Below are 22,654 nucleotides of genomic sequence, written 5' to 3'. Positions count from 1 at the left end.
GCACCTAGCCTCGTTTGGGATTCACAGCCAGGAACCCTCTCCTTGAGTCAGTGCTTAAGTTGTTTCTTGCACACACCAAGCCACACAAACCAGTGAGCTGCAGAGGACGGGGCCTCAGCTTGCCCCTTATAGTATGTAGCCCCTGACTAAGGGTGCTCAGCCAGGCTCTAGGAGACCCCAGTTCAAGTCCCCCTCTACCTGAGGTGGAGGAGGGATTTGAACAGGGGTGTCCCACCTTACAGGAGAGTGTCCTAACCGTGGGCCGATGGGATATTTATGTGGGAGGGGCTGCTCTCCATCTCTCCTTTTGTAGCTGTTCCACTGGGTATGAAATAATTAATTACTAGGCATGGGCCAGAGCCAGTGAAAAGGACTCCGTAGTGCAGTGGTTTGGGCATTCACCTGAGAGGCAGTAGATCTGTTGTCAAATGCCAGACCTGAATCAGAGGGAGGAGAAAATTGAACTGGCATCTCCCACATGAGTACCCTACCCCCTGGGGAAATAGTCAGGGGCATTTTTGTGAGGCGTGGGGCATGCTTTGAGAAAGCCCCAACCAGCAGAGGCAGGACAACACCCATCTTGAGAATCATGCTGGGACATGGCTGCCAAGCTTCAGAGCAGGGTCAGCACTGAGGCAGTTGTGTGCATCCTCAACTACTGAAACTTAGGGACCAGCAGAAACAGTGACCTATGGACTTTAGGCAGCATTTGAGCAGAGGTTTTGTGAAGGCCAGTGGTGCCTAAATGTTGGACTTAGGTGCACATAAATCCCTTTGTGATTGTAGCTCTTCATATTTGTGTGTTTTAGAGCTTCCAATCTGTGATAAAGCGGTAATAACACTTCCCTTCCTCACATGGATGTTGTCCCATTCTAGAACCCAGCCTGCTCTAGGATAACAGCTGGAGACCCATGCTGGGGGCATCATAAAACTTGTGCCCATACATGGATGTTAACTCTGGTAAACCTCAGATTCTTGGGATGTTTCTTTTGATAAGATGTATGTAACACACTTATAAAATGTATGTTATGTTCCTCTGTATTGGATGGCCCACATGATAACAGCCTACTACTGCTACCTGTTAACAGACTTACTACTTTAGCTCAAATGGTAGAGGACTTTATTAGGGATGGGGATGATCCTAAGTTCAAAGTCTGCAGCTGACTCATAATAGGAATTGTTCCAAAAGTAGAAGCTGCACTGGGATGAGCTTCCTCTATAGACATTTATCAAGTGCACACTTCTAGTATATATGCCGAAAATCACCAATTTTGCCAAAGCCTCTTCAGGAAAATCTCCAAGGTGACACATGCACAGAATCCGTCAAAGACCTGCACATGAGTTTATGGAATAGCTTCACTGACTGATGGGACTGCTCACAGTATGTGAACTGAAGTATATGCATGTGTTTCTAAAAGTCCAGATTCTTAGGTCTTAATCCTACAGGTATCTACTATGAAACATAAAGATGATTGATTTGAGTAATCATTGGTAAACACCATAGTCAGTAATAAGTGTTTCCAGTATCACAGAGCCACTTTTGACAATATATGGGCTACATAAGATTTGATATTTCTTGCCAAAACAATACGTACAAGTACACACTTTTACAGACATTAGACCAAAACATTTTTGATTGGGGACATTATTCAAAGATTGCCATTTGTCAATAAGTTTGCCTCTGCTCCAAGGACAGCTAGAAAGTCATGGTGGATAGACATTTATAAATTATTCCTTCAACATTCACTGGTTTGACTTAAAGTTTCAGTTCATTTACTAGCCTAAGCAAATATTATTTTCAATGAAATTTTGTAAGATCAAAGTATTGGCAAAACAACATCAGCTGTCTGATGAACAAGTTCAAGAAATAACTTCTCCCGCGTTATTAACCAGGCACTGCTGGTTCACAGCTGCCTCCACCAGAAACTGAGAGAAAGCAGGATAGAGCTTATAGCCATTTCTGACATTGGTCTGCTTATTTTTTAGGTCACTTATTCCCTCTTCATCAAGATGGCTACTGCCTGCAGGAGGCTTTGAAATGCTCATTTTGACTCAAAAAATATTCTCAATAGAGCTCAAAGACACCCCAGGGCATGATTTTATGGGGACATTAATCCTTGCCTCAGATGTGCTGTGTTGCTGCTTTAGTCCCTTGGGGAACTTATTAATAGTCCCATGAAACAAGCCCTGAAGTGTCTAATTGCGATTAAAATATGGCCCTTTGTTTTTAATTAGTTTTCCTTATTATTCTCCTTAAAAACAAATTCCTGAAGTGCCCTTATGCTAGAAAAATGTGCACTTGCTATAAGTGCTTCCTCAAGCCTGTATTAGGACTTGGCATCTCTGTGGGTTTGTACTTCGCTTGCAGGGTAAGCCATCGCAGCTGCAAAAAAAAGTCATTGTGACCTATAAACCCATCACAAAGTGGCTTAATCCCAGCTGTGGCTAATTAGCTGCATTCCAGGTAATGGAGGAGGGTGCAAGGCCAGGGATCAGGTGAAAACCATCCAATCACCTGGTCTTTTAGATTTAAGGCCAACAAGCAACTCAGCTGAGAGAGATAGATAGAGCTGTGAGGGGGTGGTTGTAGAAGGTTGTGAGGCAAGGGATAGGACTGGTCTTATTTAATTTATCCTGGACTTTTAGGGTTTTGAGAACTAGATCCATCCCTATAGAAGGGACTGAAATTTTATCTCTGTGGGGAGTTGTATTTAATGCCCTGGCTGGTAAGTTGGCCTGCCAGTTTATAAGGCCCCTGTTCACATAGCATATAAGCACATGCTGATGGGCCTGAGAAGGTGATTAAATGCTGTTCTGAATCAGGGACAAAGCATAGCTAATTCTCCCGTGTTTGAGCATCCAGACATTTTCAGAAATATGGGTTGTTAATAATATGCAATTAAAGTAGACCCCAGAATGTGATTTAAAATAACTTATTTTGTAGATTTTTATGGAGTAAAGGCTGAAACTTTGTACATAGCCCCTCTGTGCTCACTGTACTCATGCTCCAGGCACATTTCATAGGTCTTCCAGCAATGTGACCCCCACTTGGTGTGTCTGTTACAACTTAAACAGAACTTTCAGCCTTAACAGATTTTTTTCCCTTTTAAATCCCATGTTCAGCCATATTTAAACATGGAAAACTAGCAGAACACATGGCAGCTACAACTAGTCAAAATTGTTTATGCAGAAAATTTTCTCACTGGGAAACTGACTTTTTCCCCCTCCTTGAGGAGAACTGGAAAAAAAAATAGGCTTCAGTGTCATTGATATGTCTGCCTTAGCTCCTGTGGTACCTCCTGGGAGTTGTAGTCTTGCTGGGGAACCTGGCCCATAGAGGAGAATGCTGGTATGAGATGCCCAAACTACAAATCCCATGATGCTTGTGGTCTCCCTTCTGGTTGAACGCTGCAGTGCATTATGGCAGTCCTATGACTCTGGGAGACAGCCCCACTGGGGAGCCCCACCCAAAGGAGAAAGGGGGAGGAAGCACTGAACTATAGTCCATCCTCCTCTCCTCTCCCCCTCCCCCGCAAGGCACCACAATAGCTCAGGTGGATTGAGGTCAGTGTTGCACAACAAAGTGTTTTGATCTGGAAGGGTCTAAAAGTTTTTAATTTCAATAATTCAGAATTTTCCATTCTATGAAAAAAAAATATCAACTTTGTTTGGCTGGAATAATGATGGAAACAAATGTTGAAATAGTGGAATTTCTCACAGGATGGAAATTCTGATTTGTTTCAAACCAGCGTTACTAAATATATTTATCCTATCGCAGCAGTACATCTGCAGCAGTGAATTAGCTTAGCTAGTCTAGCCTTCTAAAAGTAATTGTGTGAGTGAGAGAGTGTCAGTTCTTCTTCCAGAGATTGCTCATATGCATGCCAATAAGTGTGTGCATGCACTGCGTGCACAATCCTCAGAAGGTTTTTCCCCTAGCAGTACCCATCAGGCTGGCTGTGGAGACCCCCAGAGTGGCACCTTCATGGCGGTGTATATAGGTCTCTGCCGACCCACCGGCTGCTCAATTCCTTTCTACTGCCAGTGATGGCCATTGGAGCAGCTCAGTCTCTTCTATTCACAAGTGGCTACCTAGTGGTTCCCTTTTCTTATTTGTAAAGAGTTTAATTGAGTAACTGTAGTTGTATAGTAGTTTGTAGTTCGTTAAGCTTACTATGGGGGGCTCCCCCCCCAGTTTTCCCCAGGCTACAGTTTTCCCCAGGCACCAGGGCATGCCTCAGTCACAGGGGTTTAAGGCATGCGAGATTACTGTATTTAAAGTCTATGCAACATAATCTAGCTAAGGTTTCAATTGTGTCATCAGAAGTCCCATCATTGGAGATGGACAAGGTCAAAGATTAGCAATGAGATCAGCAATAGTGCTTACACTTTCTACCACAAGAAGTTCTGAGCTCTAATTATATACTCTTAACAGGGGTGTCTCTCATCTCCAATCAATACCTGCTGAGTTTCGGGGTTTTGGAAGTCCGGGAACCAGAGAGAACTGAGGTAAGCAGTTTCTGTGATACAATCAATACTACAAACCCCTTTTTGTCATTAGGACACATAATCATAAGTCACAAAAGACTGATTCTGTCTCCTGATCTATCCTGTTTTGTGACAGGTGGTTCTGCTCATGCAGCTGCTTTTCATGAATATATATTTCTCCTTTGGATTGTAAAATATATTGATCATTCTCTCTAGAGAGCTTCTTCCTATACAGATAGGGTGATATGTGCCTCCCAGGCTATGCTAATGGAATGGTGTTATGTGAGACAGGCCAGATGGTATGTTACCTTTAAACTGTTTTAACAATTCTACAGTTTCTCAATTAAAACAAGTGAAGAGTCTGGAAATATACATATTGCCAAATAAGAGTTTACTTTAAATGTGAATTCTTTTTCATACTTCAGACATTGTTTTGAATTTGGGAAGATCTTAAATTTCATTGATTTTTCTTTTTAAATGACTATATGTATATAGTATAGGGGCAAATTTGAAAAGATATCTCAGGTTTCTAAATGTGATGGTCATTGATGTTATACTCAATATGTGGTTCCCTGAAATATGTGATGAATTTTTTTAACAGATTGAAATTTCTTATGGTCAGAATGCAGGTAAAATTCACGGCTTTTCACCTAGTGGAGTTCTCTTAGGCCTGGTCTACACTAAAAAGGGGGTTCGAATTAGGGTACACAAATTCAGCTACAGGAATAGCGTAGCTGAATTCGAAGTACCCTAATTCGAACTACTCACCCGTCCAGACGTGGCGGGGTCGAACTCCGCGGCTCCCCCGTCGACTCCACCACCGCCGTTTGCAGTGGTGGAGTACCGGAGTCGACCGCGGCGCTTCCGGAGTTCGAACTATCGCGTCTAGATCAGACGCGATAGTTCGAACTCCGAGAAGTCGAACTCACCGCGTCAACCCGGATGGTAAGTGTGGATTAGCCCTTAGATGCCTGTGTAGGGGAAGCATGTTTAAAGACTTCCTTTTCATTGTCACACAGTTGGGTTTAGAATGGCTGTTGCTCTTGAAGGTTTCTGTTGTTTGTCTTTAGTTTCTTTCTGATGCTTTTGCTTATTTATTAAGTGGTCTGAAAGTCTGCATAAACTGAATGGCATATTCTGCCCTAGGTTGATCTCCAGATAACTGATACCCAGTATATAAAATATAAGCCGAATTCCTGCTTAATTACTACTGACATCTTGAGCTACATTCTAGGCCCGTATTCACACGAGAGAGGATTTTCATGGTGAAAGTATGGAAGCTCTTAGATTTAAACTTGCTATGTATGCAAATGAGATTTTTCTGTTTATTTAAAAACCAGAGAGCTCAGTTCTTGCCACTTTTACTGCTATTGACTGGCTTGGCTCTTTTTAAGTAGTGAAAATCAATTATAAGTCAAAGGCAATGCATATTTCTGCTTCCTCTGCAGATGGGATTTCCTTTCAGAAGGCAAGAGACTTATTTGGGAGTGTCTTTCCCCTCCAAAGTTGCATAATCTTTATTCTGATTATATTGATCCCCTTTTAATAAGGCTAAAAATGATTCAGAGCAAAGATAAGTGCCACTGCATTTATTCTTAAAGGCTGCATTGACTCAGAGTTGCCATCCTCCGGAGTCGTTTATAGATTTATTTATTTTTCTTACGGCCACTGTTGATTCCTGTGAAGAGCTATGTTTGAAATATAGGGAGCTTATGGATTTTATGAAAGTTTTAAAAAGTGCTATTTAAAAAGGCAGCTACAAAAAGCAAGATTCAGTAAACTTCAGATTTTACAATGCCATTTCTGCTATGCTGTATGTTGCCTCGCAGTCTTCTCATATCTCTTAGCAGGAGCAAAATAGAATAACTTCATAATCTGTCACTCAAGGTTTTATGTCCTCCTAGTAAAATTCCTAGGACAAGAGTAACCCATTGTTGTGTTCTCCCCCTTAGACTGGACATTTGCAGATGCCCAGTTTTGTTTAATAAGGAAAAAATATTTTCTGTTTGCAAAAAAACAGAATTTTTCCTCTGAGACATTTCAAATGAAACATTTTACATTTGAAAAATTTCCTGTGGAATGTTCTGAACAGATTCTAGGCACGATGTTTCGCCGTTAGTACCCCTAACAAAACTAAAGCGTACATGTGTGATCATAGGCTCTGCTGTGGAGGTGGCATGTTGCTGTGAATGAACTTTTTCAAAATTTGGGGCCCACTCCTCCGTCTGAAGCACTAGGAATGTTCTGAGAGTGCTAGCTGTCATTAGTGCCACAGACAGAAAACAACTCAGTCGGAGGCTGAAAATGGCCAGCTGCAGAAGGTACTCTGTGGTGGTGGTTCCTGTCTCACATTTTTTTTTCAAGTTGGCATTCAGCAGAAAGACGGCTTTTCTTTTCCTTGACTAATACAGCTGCATTAGAGAGAGCCTCATTGTCTCATTGCATTAGAGAGAGCCTCGTTGTCTCTGGTGTCTGTAGCTACTCAGGGTTGATGTTCCAGAACCTGTAGAGCCTGTGAGAGTCGGATCCATTTTAATGACTGTGACCATTAAGTTTTTCATTTGCAATTTATTATTTTTAGTCCCTGGCTGTACTTTAGTGCAGACTGGTAGCCCACCTCAATACATCAGGGAAATTAAACTGCACTGAAAGGTAGGACACATAAAAATAAAATGTGTGAAAAATTGCAATGACATGGTCATGTTGGTACAGGAGTTTGTGATGTAGTGAAATTAAATATCTTTCCAATATACCAATAGTGTGTAGGCAATCCACGTATTAACGGGATGCTGTGTCAGGGCCACCCAAGGGGGGGGGGGGGCAAGTGGGGCAATTTGTCCCAGGCCCCGCAGGGGCCCCCACGAGAGTTTTTCGGGGGCCCTGGAGTGGGGTCCTTCACTCGCTCCGGGGGCCCCGGAAAACTCTTGCAGGGCCCGGGCCCCCGAAGCTTCTTCCGCTCCGGGTCTTTGGTGGAAATTCAGCGGCGGGGGGGCCTTCTGCACTGGAACCTGCCGCCAAAGTGCTCCGAAGACCTGCCGGGGGGGTGGGTGGGTGGGTGTCCTTCCACCCCAGGACCCACCGCCAAAGAGCTGGGTCTTCGGCAGTAATTCTGCGGTGGGGAGTCCCTGCCACGGGTCTTTGGGACACTTCGGCGGTGGGTCCCGGAGCGGAAGGACCCCAGGCCCCTGAATCCTCTGGGTGGCCCTGTGCTGTGTTGGACCTGTCCTTAGTGAAACTTGGCCTTTAGTTTGAATATCACATCAACAAATTACGACCTACTTTATGCATCCAACTTCTCAAGCATTAAGATTCCAAGGATGTTAAAAACCTCTTCACTGTCATTATCACTGACAATACGTGGGTGTATGAGAAGACTCCTGAAGTTGCTATATAGTTAGCTGAATTGCCTAAGAGATGAGAAATCTGTGCTAGAGAGCATGTGCCTGCACAGGTCACTGCTTGCTGGCCATTGTCGGGCTGCAGCAAAGCACTGAAACAGTTTTCTGTTTTGTGCAGGCCGGTCAATGTGTCTGGCTCATCCTGGCTGGTCCTGGATTTATGAAAATAAAGCTCACCAGAGAAGCAGTTAAAACCTGAAAGAAAGGGTAGTGGCTTAGGGACTGTGATGTTGTGATCACAGTCTGTTTCCTTCTCCTCTTTCTAGTAGTTGATATGAATGTTGAAGGGAAGTCTCCAAAGTGACTTTGGGTACCCAACTTGAGACACATTAGAGAGGACTGATTTTATTTTATTCAGAGGGCAAGAAACCACTTTTTGTTGTGTCAAATTGCGTGTCCAAAAATCGAGCCACATAGAATCACTAGTCACTATAAACTGCTTTGGAGAAGATTTTCCAAGGATCAGCATGGGTTATCCTCTTTCCTCTTTCAGCCGTTCTTTTGGAACTCAATACAGTATGTGCTATTTTCACTATTTTCCCCTGGATCTCAATTGCTTCGGGTCATAAACACTAATGAATCTGTGATCAGAATGCTATCAAGCCAAAGGCTATCATTCTGGCTCTTGGTGCATCATCTCTGATTTGGGAAGGTCTGAAGCATTCCCCTGCGAGTGTGATGGGTCTCAGTGTTGTGATATGCTAAAGCTTGCAGGTTTTGTTCAGAATTCTCAGCTCTGGTTAGTACGTGGTAGTCGCTGTTCAAAGCACCAATCATAGCATCAAAAACAGTAATTCTGGCTCCACAATTTGCTCATTGTCATTTTGATTAGTTACCAGTATGTATCTTCTCTTGTGATAGTGATACACAGCTGGTCCATGGTTTAGCTCAATAATACTTTGTGGCAGTTATTCCGACCTAACTGCCAGTGTAGACAGTGCTCTGTTGATGGGATGGCTTCTCCTGTTGACATAGCTACCGCCTCTTGGGGAGATGGGGTACGTACGCCATCGGGAGAAGCTCTCCCGTCAGCATAGGTAGCGTTTCCACCAAATGCTACAGTGTAGCACTGTAAGTGTCAACAAGCCCTGTATGTCATAGTCTAAATGCTAATGACATATATTTGTGAAATAAAACTTAAAATCTGCTGGTAAGCATTTTGTCCTGTAGTTACAGGGGGAAAAGCTACCATTTAGTTAAACGTTCAACACAAACGTCACCAATCATATGTTCATGCCAAGTCTTCCTGCGTGACATGTGGATGGATTGGCAGAGACCCTGGAGGTTTTTCGCCTTCCTCTGCAGCATGGGGCCCGGGTCACTTACTGGAGGATTCTCTGCAGCTTGAGGTCTTCAAACCACAATTTGAGGATTTCAATAACTCAGACACAGGTTAGGGGTTTGTTATAGAAGTGGGTGGGTGAGATTCTGTGGCCTGCGTTGTGCAGGAGGTCAGACTAGATGATCATAATGGTCCCTTCTGACCTTAAAGTCTATGAGTCTGAGACTGCACAGCCACATGAGCACACACGTGGTGCTGTGGCATCATTGTCGGATCCGACAGACTGCCTGGAGTGAAGACTCCTCATGACGTGCTTGAGAAGGAAGGACGATCTTGTGGGTGGTTGCAGCACTGCACTAGGTGACAAGGGATCTGAAGTCCCTGCCCTGCCACTGAGCTTTGTGTGGGCTGGGGCAAGTCACTGAACATCTGTGCTTCAGTTTCTCCATTTGTAAAACGGGGATGATATTTCCTTTCTCTCCTCCTCTGTCTTGTCGGCTCAGAATGTAAGTTCTTTGGGGCAGAGACTGCTTCTTACTCTAGGCACATATGGTGCCTAGCGCAACGCGGCCCTGATCTTGTTGGAAACTGAAGGCTCTACTGTTATATAAAGAATAAGCCTTAACCTGGGCCTTTGTGCTTAATTATTGTACCACTCTCGGCTCTCCAGTGGCTACCACTGTGCAGTGGAAGGAGGTCTGACTCTCTCGGCTTCCGTGCAGTCCAGCTAGAGCTCAGTGTTTTAATGTGGTGGCCTTTTGTTTTTCAAACGGTGGGAGAAGAAGGAAGGAGGCTGCACTGGGTTGTATGATTTCACTGGCAATGTTACAGCTGTTACCGAAATCCAGACAGCTCGTTCTCGCTGGAAATGTCTCAGACGCAGTTTGAGCTCCAGTAAAAGATCCCTCAAAACTCGTTGGATTAAAAGGCACAATTCAGTAATCTGTGACCCATTATCTTCCGATCACTGACACCATCAACCAGAACAGCTGTTTGGTATTTAAGGGAGTAAAAAGCCCCTAGAAATTCTCATTGTATGCTCTCTGTTCTTTCCATATTCCCTCTTATTCTATAAGATGCTGGGGAAGGGAAGAAGCATTTAGAATAGTTCCATTTAGTTGCCAATCCACATGCTTTGTGTCCGTCAGACCACTGCTGGCCCTTCTTTCATGTTGAGTGGCACCATTATATCAGACTGTTTACTCTGGCACTCAATTATCCTCTATGAAAAGTAGAGACAGCTGCTCCTCCACAGGCTAGCACATCTTTGGGGCGCTCCAGTGCAGAAATGACTGAAATGAATCATTAGAGGGTTAAATGTCTTAATAGCTGTATAATATATAGTGGGTCCAATCAGGTAATATTACTAACGTGTAAGGATCCTGATACCAATCTCTCAGTAGACAAGTGGTTGCTGTAAGTTTTCTACAACTGTGTGTTTTGTAATAAACCCAAATCAATGCTGGCCTGCCTGTAAAAGCACAGCAAGCTTTGAACTAGAGGAACCAAGATGTTTTTAAACTTAAAAACAAACCCCAACCAAACTACTGGAGCTGATAAAAAATGTCAAAATTCAACATTTTGTTCCACTGAAAAGGGACAAAATTTCATGGAAATTCACAGAAGCAAACCTCTTCATCCTCTTGACAATGACAACTTAACTTGATTCCTTGGTTTTAGGTTTTAAGTCAAATTTGGTTTTAAAGAAACAACCCTCACTGAAATTGTATATTTCAGCATCATAACTTTTTTTTTTGGTGGGGGAACTATGGGCATATATTCACTGCAGTGTTAGCCAAGGGATCAGCACCTGGGTTAGCCTGGCCCCATGTAAACATCCTCACTGCAAAGATATACCCCATTGCTGGGTCCTCACTGTTGTGCACTTGTTTGGGGGCATATCCCATGGCTCTTTGTGCGGAGATGAGCTAGGATTCTCTACCAGTTGTGGAGAACCTCGCTGTCCTTTGTGGGGAATTGTGGGAAGGCACTGGAGGACTACCAGCGCATCCTCACTGCAAACTGGGCAGATTCCAGCCCAGGTGAAAGCAGAGCCTGGCTCCTAACCCACACGTGCAGCCGGATGAAGCTAGCTTGGGTTTAAAGCACCTGTATAAAAGGTGCATCTGTGTGGACGACTGGGGGAGGCTAAGACCTGGGACAGAGCCTGTTAACTCTGCAGTGAAGACGTACCCGAAGTTATAAACCTAGGATAACTGGGGCTTGTCATCAAAATATTAACAAACTCTTTGTTCCAGAAATGCCAGAGGGTGCTACTGCAATCTCCTCAGCCATGCAATGCTAAAAGTCAGTATGGAAACAGCCATTAAGCGACCTAGTAAAATCACACAGAAACACAAATGAACTAATCTCCCAGCTGAAATATAATAGCTGCATAATACTAAGGAGATGTAACTCAGCATGTGGTTAGAGATTAAGAAAGAGAATGAAAAGCTGTTATGAATAAAACCAGCCAGAGATGCATGTTTTCCTTTGCAATTAAAATACACTGGGTGAAAAGTACAACTGGAAATTGCTTCTCTTAGCAAATGTGAGAATTTGAAGAGGAAGCCAGAGAGGCACCTGAGGAGAGCAGGGACGGTGGATGGAAGAATGAGGGAAGAGAACTTGCGCCCTATGACAGTGTGTGTAAAAACATGTTACCAGAAACCTGTCAGGTCAGCAGAGAGCAAATTTGATATTGGATAAGCTCTGCACGTATCTGGGCTGGCCTTAGGATTTCACCTCCCCTTCCCTGTATATCCTCCCTCCCACCCTCCCCTGCCCTACCTTCCCTTACCTCTCCTCCAATCATCCCCCCAGGATCTCTCCCCCAAACCCTTACATTCGTGGGGGTGGGGCTTCCATTAGTACACAGGCAAGCCCTGTAAATAAAGAATGTTCCTCTTCTCAAAGGCCAGTCTCTGGGGGGAGCTGCTGGGGGCGCTGACAGGCTGGGTGAGCAAGTACGTACCTTGCGAAGCAGCACCAGCTCTATCGGATCCAAGTGCTGCCCCTCTGCAATCCATGGAGCCAGATGCCCCTCACGCAGGGTGTGAGAGTGGCAAGCCCACAGCCGGCTTGGCTGTGCTTGTGCCGGAAGCAGGCGTCCAGCACCTTCTGTGCATTTAGAGAATGTCTGCAAAGGACAACGGGCCTGATAAAGCGTGGGGGGGGGGGCAGGGGGGCTGGAACCCAGTGAGCGCACATTCAGGTGAGTTCTGTGCCGCTACTGGAGCACTCTGGGGACATTAATGACACACTTGTCACAACCCCCCTGGGAAACAGGACGGTCCTTATTTCTACCCCAGTGGCAGATTGGTGTGTCAGGTCAGATTAAGTAAATCAAGAAAATAGAAATGTGTATGTTACCGTTCTGAACATGAAGTGGAGGCGCCCACGGGGTAAGGCTGGTATTTTTATACAGGGGTGTGTTAAAATGAAGCACCTACCAGCAAACCTCTGTGTTTAGCTAACTAACTTCAAACACCCAAGTGTGGCAGGACACATCAGCCAAAATGCTCCAAGGAGGACACAGAAGGAATTGGTGTTAGCACTGGGATTAGTCTGTTGTGCTCAGGCCCTGGTTTAGGTCACTAGGTCATTGACCTCCTTGTAGAGGTCATTTCAGTGGCTCTGCAGCATGCTGACAGCTGGCCCCTACTACCAGGGCAGCCTCAGTGCAAATGCCTGTGTATTCTTGAGGTAGGCCCTGAAAATCAGCTGAATCATGCTGTGGATTTTCCAGACCCCGAGGTCAATCCAAGAGGCCTGTGCAAAGTTAGTGATTAGTGTCCAACCCACCAATCCACTGTAGCATCAAACCACATGCAAGGAAAAGACCTGAGATCCTCTGTCTGGTGTGAAAAGAAGGAGTAGTACTTGTTCCTTTGCGCAGAGACTGTCCGGTTTGTCCAGTGTACATGGCAGAGGGGCATTGCTGGCACATGATGGCTTAGATCACATTGGTAGATGTGCAGGTGAACGAGCCCCGGATGGTGTGGCTGATGTGGTTAGATCCTATGATGGTGTCCCTGGAATAGATATGTGGACAGAGTTGGCAACGGGCTTTGTTGCAAGGATAGGTTCCTGGGTTGGTGTTTTTGTTGTGTGGTTGCTGATGAGTATTTGCTTCAGGTTGGGGGGCTGTCTGTAAGTGAGGACTGGCCTGTCTCCCAAGATCTGTGAGAGTGACAGATCGTCCTTCAGGATAGGTTGTAGATCCTTGATGATGCGCTGGAGGGGCTTTAGTTGGGGGCTGAAGGTGACGGCTAGTGGCGTTCTGTTACTTTCTTTGTTGGGTCTGTCCTGGAGTAGGTGACTTCTGGGTATTCTTCTGGCTCTGTCAGTCTGTTCCTTCACTTCAGCAGGTGGGTATTGTAGTTTTAAGAATGCTTGATAAAGATTGTGTAGGTGTTTGTCTGAGGGATTGGAGTAAATGTGGTTGTATCTTATCACTACAAACGTTTTTTTTTCTCTTGCTGATAATAGCCCACCTTAATTGATTAGTCTCATTATAGTTAGTATGGCAACACCCATTTTTTCATGTTCTCTGTGTGTGTGTGTGTGTGTGTGTGTGTGTGTGTGTGTGTATATCTTCTTACTGTATTTTCCACTGCATGCATCCGATGAAGTGGGTTTTAGCCCACGAAATCTTATGCCCAAATAAATTTGTTAGTCTCTAAGGTGCCACAAGGACTCCTCCTTCTTTTTGCTGATACAAACTAACAGAGCTACCACTCTGAAACCTGTCTGGTGTGAGTCTCGGCTATAGTGTTGGCTGCTGCATGCACAGAGACCAGGCAAGGCATTGGGAGTCCATCCAATTGGGGAAGGCTATTCTAGCATCTGAATAGCCACAGGCAGCCAATATAGCATGGCAAAATGCTGCAAAATAAATAATATTTCCATGTATATGGCACAGCAAGATTTCTCTCTCTGGCTTTCAGACTAAAACCCTTCCTTACCCAATGAAAAAAAGACATTGCTCTGTCTCCTATGCATGTCTCTTCTCTAATGCTCTACGGCTGTGTTAAAATTAACCAGTTGGCTTTTCCCAGTTCCAGAGGAGGAGCTTCAATTTAGAAAGGAACTCTTCATCTGTTTTGAGCCTAATTATCTGCCCTCCCTGTGTGCGTTTCAAAAGCCAGGTTTCTCTCTCTAGTACCCTTCTGCCCTGATCTTCCTCTACATTCATCCTGTGCATTTTACAGTGTTAGTCAAATGTCTGCCCTCTCTTGTATCTCCCTCCTTAACAGTAATCTTCAGCACACACTTCGGAAGGCACGTACGCTCATAAGGAAATACACCATGTGCATCTCACAGGGTAACACCCGCTCAGCACCGCTCTAGTGGCTTAGTCAAAAGGTGCCTCCCTCTTGCCATAATGGGAGAGCTGAAGCTGGTAGACTAGGGAGGGCTGGGATAATAATTGGAATGAATTATTCCAGGAAGATCTTTTTTCACAGTTTGCTCAGCTTGTAGAGCTGGGGAAATGGTTTGTGAATATATAAATCAAACTTCCTGACACATTTTAAATAAAATATTTGTCCTTTTCTTCCCCGTTAGCTCAGCTCTTTCTGCAGAGGATGAGGTCTGCAGCAGGTTTGCTCTGTGCTATGGCACCAAAGGCCAATTCTGCTCCCTTACCACCGTGCAAATGTGAAATAACTCCACTTAATTCAGTGCAATTAGTCGGGTTTGACACAATGGGAATCCAACCCCTCAGACTGGGATTTGGCAAAGCAGATAATTGCTCACTCTGCCCATTTGGAAGCATACTGCAATTAGCAGCCCAGTGTTCGTGTATGTGCAGAGTGTACAGAGTATACAGAACTCAAGCATCATCCTCTCTTTGGGGAATATTTTGAGGGTAAACTCAGTAATGATGTATGGAGAAATCGATGTGCTTATACACGATGTGGTGATCACCATTTAAAACAGTTTTTACTTACCACTAGAACAAAATGGCATTCAAGATATTCATAGATTCCAAGGCTGGAAGGGACCATTGTGATCAGAAGGGACCAATTTGACATCTTGTATAAGGCAGGCCATAGATCTTCCCCCACAATAATTCCTAGAGCAGATCTTTCAGGAAAAAACATCCAATCTTGATTTAAAATTTGCCAGTAATGGGGAATACAGCATGACCCTTAATAAACTATTCCAGTGGTTAATTACTCATCAGCACACATTTGCACATTATTTCCAGTTGAATTTGTCTAGCTTCAACTTCAACTATTTGTTCCCCACGCAGATACTTAGACTGTGATCAGGTCACCCCTTAACCTTCTAAGTGTAGCTCCTTGACTCTCACTATAAAGCAGGTTTTCTAATCTTTTCATCGTTCCTGTGGGTCTTCTCTCAACTCTCTCCAATTTATCAACATCGTTCTTGAATTGTGGGCACCAGAACAGGACACAGTATTTCAGCTGCAGTCACAACCAGTGCCAAATAGAGGTAAAATAACCTTTCTGCTCCTACAGATGCTCCCTGACTTCTGCAAACGTTCCGATCCGGAATGCCTTGCATAAATCGAATTTTGCGTAAGTCGGGAACGTATACCCAACAATTACGAGCCAAGAAAAAGCTTATGGAACTTTTTCCGTAAGTCGGATTTGCGTAACCCAGGGAGCGTCTGTACTTGAGATTCCCCTGTCTATGCATCCCAGGATCACATTCGCTATTTTGGCCACAGCGTGTCCCTGGGAGCTCATGTTCAGATGATTATGCACCACGACTCTCAAATCTCTTTCAGTGTCACGGCTTCCAGGGTAGAGTCACTGTAGATGGTTGGGACTCACCCCTGTGGCGCCTCCTGCTGGTCGTCTCAGGGAATTAGCTCTCCAGCCTCCAGAGCGCCCTCTTCAGGCCGGTGTCCCGCTGCTGCTTGGTGCCCCGTTATCTGGGATGCTGCCCCCTGGCCATACACCCCTCCATCTCGGGGTCTCCCCTCCCCAGGGAACCCCACCCCCTATCCCCACCTCGCCTCAGTCTGGGCTACTGCCAGCCACCAACTAGCCCCCCACCCTGGGGCAGACTGCAGTGTCAGCCACTCATCACAGGCAAGGGGTTTTGGACCTGCTGCCTTTCTCTGCAACCCAGTGCCTCTGTGGGGCCTTGGACAAGGCCCTAAAGCTTGGAGCTCCCCAGCCCTGCCTCACTCTAGGCACCCTGAGCTTCCCAGCAGCCGGGGCCCCCCCTCTCTGAAAGCAGAGAGAGACTGTGTCAGCTCCTGGCTTCACTGGCCTTTATAGGGCCAGCTGGACCCTGATTGGGGCGTGACCCCCTGTTGAGGCTGCGTCCCCCAATCAGCCCAGCTTTTCCCCTGCCACAACCCTCTCCAAGGGCTGGTTTTTAACCCTTTCAGGCTGGGAGCGGGTGACCACCCCGCTACAGTCCCCCATTCCCATATATCTGGGAACAAATGACTTTGTTTACATTTAGCGATATAAAACCTCATACTGTTTGCTTGCACCCGTCTTACCTGGGTGATGGGTTCTCCATGGCTTAATCGGCCAGGAGCCTGCTAAGCTAATTAGAACACTCAGTCCGTCAGCTGGGAACAGCTAAAGGCAAGGAAGCAAGTGCAAGTGGCAGGGGATAGAGGATCTCAGGAGAAGAGATCTCCCTCTCCCTTCCCAGAGAGTGGGCTCAGCGGGGAGTTGATGTCCACTTGTTTGTTGCTGCGGAAGCCTGTGCTGTGCTGGAGAGGGCTAAGAAATAGCACACTGGTGCCTGCAACCCTGGAACGCATTCAGCTGGTTTTCGGTGGTCCAAAAGGTGAAGCGGGTCACCCTGGTACAATGTCCCTCTGCTATTAATTTTTAAATACTATAATCCAATATTGTTTGTAGAGACCATATACAGATGCACATGTATTCTATTCCATAGCAGCAATGTTACTGAATATAGTGATATCAATACACCCCACTCCTCCCTGACCCAGCTTACTTTAATTCCCTCTTGTTTTCTAGCTCAAATTAGTTTTACAAGAGCTGAAGCCAACACCCAGGCACCATTCTGTATCGACCAGACCTATAAACATTGGAACACGATTAACAAAAATCACAGCCACAATCACAGAACATCCCTCTCGGGTTCAACCTCAGCATTCAAACGTGGGATCTTCTGCTCTCAAGGCACTGGCACCTACCCACAGTGTTACCCAGAGGGTTAAAGACACCTGCTACAGAGGAATGTCCATGCAGAAGCCCGTATATCACATTTCAGTAGGGAGCAGTGCCACACCTACCTACAGGTCACAGCTTCATTTCTGCCCTGAAGGATCTGCTTCGCCTACCCCCGCTTTATTTAAAAAATCCCTTTCTGGCAGCTCCTTGAGGCCATTTTTATACTTGTGTTTGTTTATTGTCTCTTTGAGAACTTATCAGATTAATATGTTTGATCGCTGCATGGTGAGCCTGATAAGTTTTATTAGTATAAAGTGCCTCTTCTCATCATACTTTTAGCTATATACATTTGTTGGACTATTAAAATCTACGTTCTACAGCAATCGTAGCACTATCAGTCATCTATTTAATAGGAGCATGTGCTTCCATTGTAAGTCAGACTTATTAAGGACATCATTCAAAGCTTAGAAATCACCAGTGCCTCTTTGGGGTGGGGAAAGAGGGAAAGAAGAATCTCAATTGGACCATGAAATCTGTAGCTGCTTAGCAGTGAAAATTATTGGTGAACATCTGTATGCAGTACCCCTTTCTCAAGGGGGCAATGTATGAATGCATTCGTATGCCCGTCAGCACGATATTTTACCTCTGTGTTCGGGATTCCGGGAAATACATTACCACCAGTCCCAGTTGTGATCTGTATTACAACACTTGCCCTATGCAGGAAAAATCAGCCAATTCCTCTGTTGGTGGTTGTTGCTGAACCATTTCTCGGCCCTGAGGGCTCACGAGCCTAGGAGAACATGCCTGGCAATCATGTAAGAATCGCTCCAAAATTAACATAGATTTGTGTGTGTGTATTTTTGGACCATTATGATAAAATTAGTATTGCTGGTGCTGTTAATACATATGAGGTTTACAGAAGTCTGGGTGAGGCAATATCTTTTATTGGACCAACTTCTGTTGGTGAGAGCTCCTCTTCAGGTCTGGGAAAGGTCCTCCCAGCATCCCAGCTAAATCCAAGGTGGACCCGATTGTTTAGCATAAGTAATTAGCCCATGTTTTAAGGGACCATTCAAAGTGAAGTGGCCATTAAACCTCTACAGTAAAAGGACAAAAGGAAGAGGTTAGTGGGTTACAAATTGTTATAATAAGCCATCAATTCAGCATCACTGGTGTGTGGAAGGCTGTTTCAACCGGCCTCTGGAGGATTCTCCCAATGTAACAGACTCCTTGCGTGATTCAGAGATGCTGTAGCCACTTTTGCCCCCTTCTCCTTCCCTTTCCTGAGCTGTGCTGGCTGCAGCACAGGGTCTGAGGTTAAGATGTAGAATCAGATTTAAGGGACAGAGAGGAAGAGTTTGTCGGAACTGAATTACTTTGATGGTCCTACTGGGTTTGTGCAGCACTATAGCCAAATCAAGGTTAACCCCTGGAAGGCGTCTGTTGTTCAGATGCCTATTAGCATGCAGCTGTTGTTTCAGGAAGAATGTCGCGGCTATAGAAATTAAATCCTGTTACGGTGAGTTCCTGGTCTGTGTGTCAGAGAATTAACTCAACAAAAGCCCAGAAGTGAGTCATGCTGTACTCCTCGCTTCCTTTCCCCCTAATTTGAACGCTTCATCCTCTATTGCAGACCTGCACAACATGCGGCCCGCGGAGTCTCACTGTGCGGCCCGCGGGGGGATTCTAAATCCCCCGCACACGGCACTCTGCGGGCAGCCCAGAGCCCTTTGAATCTCAGCCGCGTCCGGGAATCAAAGGGCTCTGGGCCGCCTGCAGAGATTCCTGGCCATGGCTGGGATTCAAAGGGCTCAGGGCTCCCCGCTGCTGCGGGCAGCCCAGAGCCCTTTGAATCCCAGCCGTGGCTCCAGCGACTGGGCTGGGGCTGGGATTTAAAGGGCTCAGGCTCCCCTCAGCGACAGGAGCTCTGGGCCCTTTAAATCCCTGCCCCAGCCCCAGAAAGCTCCAGGTTCCCCCAGCCACCGGAGCCCCGGGCCCTTTAATTTGCCCCTGAGGGCTCCCAGCCACCTCTTCAGCTGGGAGCCCCTGGTTGATTTAAAATCAAGTATCACCTCCCCACCCCCAACCTTCCTTTTCGGCCCACAGCTGTTTTGGTGGGGCGGCGCTGAGGAAGGAGGGTTTGTTTCTGCAGGACTGGGCGGCCCTGGGGCGAGGTATTTTCGCGGGGCCGGGAGGTGCTGGGAGGGCGGTGTGTATTTTTGCGGGGCCGGGTGGTTTTGGCCCTCAGCTGTTTTCTTTGGAGTAATGTGGCCCTCGCCGCTTTACGAGTTGTGCAGGCCTGCTCTATTGGCTTCTACAGGTTCAAAAAATAGCAAATAAAAAACAAAAGCAGAAGAGATGCTGTTGGGAACTCACCGACTTGTTACAAGATTTTCCTAGAGACCAGTGATACTGGTGCTCATACACCTGGAGTTAAAAGCACAATGTTCTCTTACTGCTCATGTACTTGATTCTTAAAAATGTTTTGAGTCTTCAAGCTTAGACATCTATGGAACGTGGCACAGAGGTAATTTGGTCAGGGAGCCCATGGAGGAGGACAATGAGGGTCATCGGCAGCTGACCCATTGCCTCAGCCAAAAGTAGGTCGTCTCAGGGGATGAAATGAATCATCTTTGTTTGTCTATGACCTTGAGGACTATGATGTGGCCCTTTCAGCTTGGGAGCTCCGCAATGAAATCCAGAGTGATTGAGATCCAGGGTCTGGCCAGTCTTTAGGGGTATTTGGGCATCCAGGGTCTTCGTATGAGGTTTCTTAATACAAGCATATATGGTACAGGATCTACACAGGCTCAGACTTCAGCATGCATAGCAGCCCACCAGAAAAAAAGGCAATAGTACGAAAAATCTTGAAGTCACCAGATGGCCTGTGAGTGGAGCATCTTGGCATAAACATAGTATTTCTAACTGGGCTTTCCCCTGTGGAATTCATATGCACCCGTTGATATATATTACCCTGTCCTGCATGGACTGTTGCATCTTAGCCATTCCCTTTTCAGGTGGAGTCCCCTGGTGGAGGTACCTTCCTGAATGGCTGTCTGAAGGAGGATCATAACATCTAGGCTTCAGGACATGGGGTGGTTCCAGACTGAGGTCCTCGTTCCCTTGGTGATAATCCCTTTTACATGACAAGCCATCTGCTTTCCCATTTCTGGTCCTCAGATGGTATGAACTACTGAAGCCAAATTGGAAGAAGAAAAGTGCCCTTGTCTTGGGTTTAGGACCTGAGCCCTCTGAAGGTATTCAGAATTTTTATGGTCGGTGAAGACACATATTGGGTTTCGGGCCCCCTCCAAATAGTGTTGTCACTCTTCAAAAGCGGATTTAATAGCAAGTAGCCTCTTTGTCCAGTATTTTGTAATTCCTTTCAGAAGTTTGCGTTTGTGTGAATAATACATGCGTGTGTGTAATAGATAGGGACCCAGACTGTGGGACAGAGCTGGAGCAAGAGGCAGGCTAGAAGCATTTACCTCCACCACAAATGGGTGACTGGGGTCCATGTGCACCAAAATGGGGGCTGTCCTGAAGGTGATTTTGACCTCATCAAAGGCTTGCTGTGCTACAGGTGACCAGGCAAACATGATGGACCTGTGGAGAAGGGAAGGCGGGGGAGATTTGCCCTAAGAAATTCAAAGTGAATCTTCAGTACAAGTTTTCAAATCTCAGAAAGTGCTGCTGCTCTTGGGACGCCTGGGGTGCTGCCAGTTGTGAATTGCTTCAGACTTGTGAGGGTTCATTTGGATACCTTGAGGGGAGATGTTATGCCCTGAGAACTCAACGGATAGCTGGTCAAATGTGCACTTTTCAAGCTTGTCATGCAGCCCACACTTGTCTAATCTTTCAAGGACAAAACAGACATTGGGGTCGTCCCCCTCTCGAATCCACACCAGATAACATGCCCTGCAAAGATCGAATTTAGTAATGTTACTGGAGGATTGTACTCTGTCCAATAGCTGAGGTTAAGGGCAGGGGATGCTGGTTCCAGACTGTGACCTTGTTCAAAGTCTGTTAATCTACATTGAGGCATAGCGCTCCATCTTTCCTTTATATAAAAAAGGCCAGAGCCCATGCTGGGTAGGTGGATCACCAGATAAAGCCCTTTGCTGGGGTTTTCTTGGATGAAGCCCCAAAGGCCTCCGGCTTTGGTTCTGACATAGTTTATGCCTTAATCCAGCCCAGACTAACTAAAATACAGTTTAGGACCTTGCAAAATGAGGGGCCTCTAAAGAAAAAAATGACTCCATTTCAAATTTTATGAAAATCGGTTGATAAAGGAGATATGGGAAAAAGATTATCTCTAAATACAGACATTTCCATTCAAATATGACAAATATACACATCTGGCTACACACACACACCCTTACCCTTTACTAATTGTTCATTATCGACAGGTGGGAGGCCAGGGCCAAGAGAAAAATGATAATTGCATTCGTAAAATTAGTATTTCTACGAGTAAGTCTGCTATCAGTCTCCTAAGGCAGCGTTTTGTTGGCCACCTGCTACTGGTAAAATTCTGACCATGCCTTCATAACTTATTTAAATTAATAATCTCCTTGCCGATAAAATGTAGTGTAATTGGTCTGCCTCGTTCCATTCTGTATCTGCTGCCAGTTGCCAAAAGTGAGCGGTGTATGCGATGGCAGGGCCCTGTCCTCGCCAAAGCTTCCCCAGCATCACTTCAGTGATACAGACTTGATATTGGTTGTCGAATATAGTAGAGAAGACTTGTCAGAAAGCATCCCAAGCCTTGCTCCAAGAGGGCAAAAGCCCAGTCCAGTGCTTCCCACCTTTGCTTGGTTCCTGGGGTATATGCGAGGATGGAGTAACACAAGCAAATTGCACTGGTTCAAAATTCCCCATAACTGCTGGTGATCACTTGGATAGAATCCTAGAATATCAGAGTTGGAAGGGACCTCAGGAGGTCATCTAGTCCAACCCCCTGCTCAAAGCAGGACCAATTCCCAACTAAATCATCCCAGCCAGGGCTTTGTCAAGCCTGACCTTAAAAACCTCTAGAGAAGGAGATTCCACCTCCTCCCTAGGGAACCCATTCCAGTGCTTCACCACCCTCCTAGTGAAAAAGTTTTTCCTAATATCCAACCTAAACTTCCCCAACTGCAACTTGAAACCATTGCTCCTTGTTCTGTCATCTGCCACCTCTGAGAACAGCCGAGCTCCATCCTCTTTGGAATCCCTCCTTCAGGTCGTTAAAGGCTGCTATCAAATCCCCCCTCACTCTTCTCTTCTGCAGACTAAATAACCCCAGTTCCTTCAGCCTCTCCTCGTAAGCCATGTGCCCCAGATAGGATGAGGAATATCTCCGTGAGCTGGAA

At 45.6% G+C, this 22,654-nt stretch overlaps 1 protein-coding gene across 1 annotated transcript; it reads left to right on the top strand.

The window, feature by feature from the left end:
• The first annotated feature begins 2,291 nt into the window (after positions 1-2,291).
• Positions 2,292-17,935, top strand: LOC120403043. The gene is made up of 4 exons (XM_039533700.1): positions 2,292-2,369; positions 2,591-2,726; positions 4,436-4,509; positions 17,148-17,935. The coding sequence occupies exons 1-4, from the start codon at positions 2,292-2,294 to the stop codon at positions 17,640-17,642; spliced, it is 783 nt and encodes a 260-aa protein (XP_039389634.1). The 3' UTR covers positions 17,643-17,935.
• The last annotated feature ends 4,719 nt before the right edge of the window (positions 17,936-22,654 follow it).

Source organism: Mauremys reevesii, linkage group 4 (assembly GCF_016161935.1).
Source record: "Mauremys reevesii isolate NIE-2019 linkage group 4, ASM1616193v1, whole genome shotgun sequence".
NCBI lineage: Eukaryota > Metazoa > Chordata > Testudines > Geoemydidae > Mauremys > Mauremys reevesii.
The sequence above is the reverse complement of the archived record's forward strand: the minus strand, read 5'-3'. Positions and strand labels throughout refer to the sequence as shown.